Source organism: Poromitra crassiceps (genome assembly GCF_964638095.1).
Source record: "Poromitra crassiceps genome assembly, chromosome: 23".
NCBI classification, from domain to species: Eukaryota; Metazoa; Chordata; class Actinopteri; order Beryciformes; family Melamphaidae; genus Poromitra; species Poromitra crassiceps.
In genome coordinates, this window is record NC_139639.1 from 4275466 (window position 1) to 4281465 (window position 6000).

General features: G+C 45.8%; 1 protein-coding gene across 1 annotated transcript in view; it reads left to right on the plus strand.

The window, feature by feature from the left end:
- The window catches only part of LOC310797383 (hippocampus abundant transcript-like protein 1), a gene marked incomplete at both ends in the record, with an annotated part of 40679 nt that extends 34811 nt beyond the window's left edge, over positions 1–5868 (plus strand). Inside the window, 2 exons of the mRNA XM_083659752.1 lie at positions 401–514; positions 5773–5868. Of these exons, the coding sequence (XP_083515878.1) occupies positions 401–514; positions 5773–5868 (210 nt within the window). The remainder of the gene's footprint in view (positions 1–400; positions 515–5772) is intronic.
- Between the last annotated feature and the right edge of the window lie 132 nt (positions 5869–6000).

Below are 6000 nucleotides of genomic sequence, written 5' to 3' on the forward strand. Positions count from 1 at the left end.
AGTGTATCGTGACACCCGTATTATCTACTCACCCCCATGCCGATTAGTTTGTTTGTTGATTTGTTTTGTTTTGGGGTTTTTTGCAACACTGTTGCAAACTTCTCCCACACAATTGAAGTGGATGGTGACCCACTTTCAAATGTAAAAAAACACCAAAACATAAAAAGCCTCCATACTGCTCACCTGATGTAATCCAAGTCTCCACAAGCCCTGAGATTCAAAGTTGACTTGAAAAGACGTCATTTACACCCTGTCTTTAGCAGAGATCTGCACCGTACAACTCCATGGAGGTAACACGGCCTCGAACCTGCAACTCTCGTGTTGATAGGCTGTCCACACGTCTTTTCTTTTTTCTCCCATTGATGTGTGTGTGTGTGTGTCTGTGTCTGTGTGTGTGCAGTCTCTGCGTCGCGTGGGGAAAGACAGCACTGTGCTGCTGATCTGTGTCACCGTCTTCCTGTCCTACCTGCCCGAGGCCGGCCAGTACTCCAGCTTCTTCCTCTACCTCAAACAGGTACACACACACACCCACACACACACACACAGACTATACTATGGAGCGGTCCATAGCCACCACATGGAACCTGAGTCTTCAGTCTGTTAGATACCATGTTGAGCTGCCACTTATGAAACTCATGAAAACCCAACCAATCACATCGTCCCTCCTGTTCACGGAACTAATCTTTTTCTTTTTTTCTCGTAAATTGGGGCAATACCACCACTCACCCGGTATCAGACTGATCAAAATGAGTGAAAAAAGAATTTAACCCAAGCTTTCGGTCATAGACCAGGTTTATGACCAACAGCTTGCATTGAATATGATTTCTGCACAGATTGGTGTTGGATGTTTTTTGATCGGCCTCGTGAGCACAGGCGTCTGCCGATCATCTCAAAATGGCTTTAATGAGACTTGATGAGTCCGTCACTATTCCTTTCTGCTCAGTGATAACTGAGCAAACACGTTAACGTCCTTAACACGTCTCTGTCTTCCACAGGGCTTAAAGTTCTCCGTCGCTACGACGGATTTCCGTCTATTGGAGCCAGATATGAAATGTGAAAAATACCAAAATTAAAGCCCCTTTGTATATTTTCAATGTGTATTGTATTGAGTTTTGAATGAAAGCTTTTATTTTGAAAAATTCTGACCGGACGTCCAAATGATTCTCCTGCGCTGTGTTCAAGCCACAATAAGTCTGAAAATGTTTTGCTACGGTTTCCAGGTTGAACGTCATGTTTCCTTGCCTGTTTCAATGCACCACCATGTCCGCTGATAAATGTTTTGCTACGTTGTGCTACGTTTTCGGCCCGCTGAACGCGTCAACGCGACCCTGCAAAGCCACTCCTAATATGTAACGCTAAACAAAACACTGTTGCAGATCTGCCTCTCAGACGGCGTTAGTTCCTAACGTTAAATTATCCCTAATGACAGCATTGGACTGAAGAAGGTTGTTATTGTGAGAATTGGAGTTAATTTATTACTGCAAAGGTGGAGGGACTTTGAAAACATGCACGATGCAGAGTTGTCTTTCATTGGACAGGTAAAACTTGCTAACACACACACGCTCAAATGTTTGCTGCAGTAACGTTAACGTTATTATTTTCTCTGTATTTTACCCCCTGACTAGCGGCCACGCTAACGTTACTGAATGAGCTATAGGCACCTATCTGTAACGCAACATGATAACATTTACAAACTGTTGCTAGCGCAGTAACTAGTTGGTTACTAACCTTCTGGTTAGCATTAGATGTGTCAGCTGCTGCTAGTCTCGGGAGTTACTTGATAACAAGATGTTGATTTCATCTGTTACCTGACTCCATGATACTAGTTGTGTAATTCTGAAGGATGTTTTAGATGTAACCGTGTGCAGTGGGATGTTTCCTCTTCACTTGATGCTAAACTGTAACACTAGCATTAGGTGGTTAGCCTAGGCATGCTAGGTGTTGTCTGACAGTATTAATTGGTGTGTTTTCATAACAGTAGGCTACCAGACCATCAGCTCAGTGGGACAGGAGGGGTGAGAGGTTGGGTGGAGCTGAGCTGTGTGACTGGTGGAAGAGAACCTCCTTAGTTGGGACAATGTTGTTGTAGTTCCTGTGGCTGTTAGTTATTATTGTTATACTGATCCCTTAACCTACTTGTTTGACTCGATAAAAAAACTGCAAAAACTGCATCTATATATTAATTGTGATTTATTATAGCCAGTAATTTTCATATGTCACTGACACAACATAGCCTACTGATTCAGCCCAGAACACAATTCATGCATCATTAGGCCTACTGGATGTTTGGGAACTTGAGAGTGAAATGAGTGCGATGTGTACACACTGTCTGCCGTTTTTTATGCCTCCGGCCTGGCTATCGCCGGCGGAGGCATTATGGATCCGGGTTGTCCGTCCGTCCATACGTACGTCCGTCCGTACGGCTGTCCGTACGGCTGTCCGTCCGTCCGTACGATATTTGTTAACGCGATATCTGAGGAACGCCTGGACGGAATTTCATCAAATTTGCCTCAAACATCGACTTAGACTCAAGGATGATCTGATTAGATTTTGGTGGTCAAAGATCAAAGGTCAAGGTCACTGTGACCTCTCGAACGCCATTTTCAAGCTTGTTAACGCGATATCTCAGGAATGCCTTGACGGAATTTAATCTAACTTGTCTCAAACATCGACTTGGAGTCAAGGATGAACTGATTAGATTTTGGTGGTCTAAGGTCAAAGGTCAAGGTGAGCTCTCCAACGCCATTTTCAAGCTTGTTAACGCGATATCTCAGGAATGCCTTGACGGAATTTAATCAAACTTGTCTCAAACATCGACTTGGACTCAAGGATGAACTGATTACATTTTGGTGGTCAAAGTTCAAGGTCACTGTGACCTCACACACCCAATTTCCAAGCTCTGTAACGCAACATCACAGGAGCGCCTTGACGGAATCTCTTCCAATTTGCCTCAAATGGCGATTTGGACTCCAGAATGAACTAATGGCGGAGGCATAAGTCCGCGTTGCGGTCGTTCTAGTTTTACATGAAAACCCATGTGAACAGTGGGGGAAAAGAGGACACTCTAAAAAGCCCGAAATAGCTAAAATAGGCCTGGAAAAAAATTCAGTCAAAATATTTTTTTTTGCTTTAACCCCTCCGTCCAGCATCACTCACTGTAGGGTCGCTATTCTTTTCTCCTCAGTGAACACATCTCTGTCTTCTAGCATCACTGTAGGCTCACTCAGTGAACACATCTGTCTTCTAGCATCTCTGTAGGCTCACTCAGTGAACACGTGTGTCTTCTAGCATCTCTGTAGGCTCACTCAGTGAACACGTGTGTCTTCTAGCATCACTGTAGGCTCACTCAGTGAACACATGTGTCTTCTAGCATCACTGTAGGCTCACTCAGTGAACACATGTGTCTTCTAGCATCACTGTAGGCTCACTCAGTGAACACATCTGTCTTCTAGCATCACTGTAGACTCACTCAGTGAACACGTGTGTCTTCTAGCATCTCTGTAGGCTCACTCAGTGAACACGTGTGTCTTCTAGCATCACTGTAGGCTCACTCAGTGAACACGTGTGTCTTCTAGCATCACTGTAGGCTCACTCAGTGAACACATGTGTCTTCTAGCATCACTGTAGGCTCACTCAGTGAACACGTGTGTCTTCTAGCATCTCTGTAGGCTCACTCAGTGAACACGTGTGTCTTCTAGCATCACTGTAGGCTCACTCAGTGAACACGTGTGTCTTCTAGCATCACTGTAGGCTCACTCAGTGAACACATGTGTCTTCTAGCATCACTGTAGACTCACTCAGTGAACACATGTCTTCTAGCATCACTGTAGGCTCACTCAGTGAACACATGTCTTCTAGCATCACTGTAGGCTCACTCAGTGAACACATGTCTTCTAGCATCACTGTAGGCTCACTCAGTGAACACATGTCTTCTAGCATCACTGTAGACTCACTCAGTGAACACATCTGTCTTCTAGCATCTCTGTAGGCTCACTCAGTGAACACATGTCTTCTAGCATCACTGTAGACTCACTCAGTGAACACATCTGTCTTCTAGCATCACTGTAGGCTCACTCAGTGAACACATCTGTCTTCTAGCATCACTGTAGACTCACTCAGTGAACACATGTCTTCTAGCATCACTGTAGACTCACTCAGTGAACACATCTGTCTTCTAGCATCACTGTAGGCTCACTCAGTGAACACATCTGTCTTCTAGCATCACTGTAGACTCACTCAGTGAACACGTGTCTTCTACAGTAGCATCACTGTAGGCTCACTCAGTGAACACATGTGTCTTCTAGCATCACTGTAGGCTCACTCAGTGAACACATCTCTGTCTTCTAGCATCTCTGTAGGCTCACTCAGTGAACACATCTGTCTTCTAGCATCGCTGTAGGCTCACTCACTGAACACATGTGTCTTCTAGCATCACTGTAGGCTCACTCAGTGAACACATCTGTCTTCTAGCATCACTGTAGGCTCACTCAGTGAACACATGTGTCTTCTAGCATCACTGTAGGCTCACTTAGTGAACACATGTCTTCTAACATCACTGTAGGCTCACTCACTGAACACATGTGTCTTCTAGCATCACTGTAGGCTCACTCAGTGAACACATGTCTTCTAACATCACTGTAGGCTCACTCACTGAACACGTGTCTTCTAGCATCACTGTAGGCTCACGGGAACATTTGGTCATTTAGGAACTAAAGTTTCTATTTCTGTGATCAAACCGTCGGCCAAATCACCTCAAATAATAACCTTGACAGAGAAAAGTGAGCAGTAGCTCATTCAGCTTCTCTGTAGTGAGCAGTAGCTGTGCTCAGTTAGCTGTGTTCAGTAGCTGTGTTCAGTTAGCTGTGCTCAGTAGCTGTGCTCAGTTAGCTGTGTTCAGTAGCTGTGTTCAGTTAGCTGTGCTCAGTTAGCTGTGCTCAGTTAGCTGTGTTCAGTAGCTGTGTTCAGTTAGCTGTGCTCAGTTAGCTGTGCTCAGTTAGCTGTGCTCAGTAGCTGTGTTCAGTTAGCTGTGTTCAGTAGCTGTGTTCAGTTAGCTGTGTTCAGTAGCTGTGTTCAGTTAGCTGTGCTCAGTTAGCTGTGTTCAGTAGCTGTGTTCAGTAGCTGTGCTCAGTTAGCTGTGTTCAGTAGCTGTGCTCAGTTAGCTGTGTTCAGTAGCTGTGCTCAGTAGCTGTGCTCAGTTAGCTGTGTTCCGTAGCTGTGTTCAGTTAGCTGTGCTCAGTTAGCTGTGCTCAGTTAGCTGTGTTCAGTAGCTGTGCTCAGTAGCTGTGCTCAGTTAGCTGTGTTCAGTAGCTGTGCTCAGTTAGCTGTGCTCAGTTAGCTGTGCTCAGTAGCTGTGCTCAGTAGCTGTGTTCAGTAGCTGTGCTCAGTTAGCTGTGCTCAGTTAGCTGTGCTCAGTTAGCTGTGCTCAGTAGCTGTGCTCAGTTAGCTGTGTTCAGTAGCTGTGCTCAGTTAGCTGTGCTCAGTAGCTGTGCTCAGTAGCTGTGCTCAGTTAGCTGTGCTCAGTAGCTGTGCTCAGTTAGCTGTGCTCAGTTAGCTGTGCTCAGTAGCTGTGCTCAGTAGCTGTGCTCAGTAGCTGTGCTCAGTAGCTGTGCTCAGTTAGCTGTGCTCAGTAGCTGTGCTCAGTTAGCTGTGCTCAGTTAGCTGTGCTCAGTTAGCTGTGCTCAGTTAGCTGTGCTCAGTAGCTGTGCTCAGTTAGCTGTGCTCAGTTAGCTGTGCTCAGCTGATTCAGCTTCTCTGTGCTTCCCTCTGTTCCAGGTCATCCTGTTCACCCCTGCAGCCATCGCCGCTTTCATCGCCATGGTGGGGATCCTGTCTATAGTGGCTCAGGTACAGTGCTCCAGTCCTCTATAGAGATGTCACCTCCTCTCCTCCTTTCATCTCTTGTCTCCTCTGTCCTCTCCTCCTCCCCTCTCGTCTTGTCTCCTCTCCTGTCTATAGTGGCTCAGGTACAGTGCTCCAGTCCTCTATAGAGATGTCTCCTCC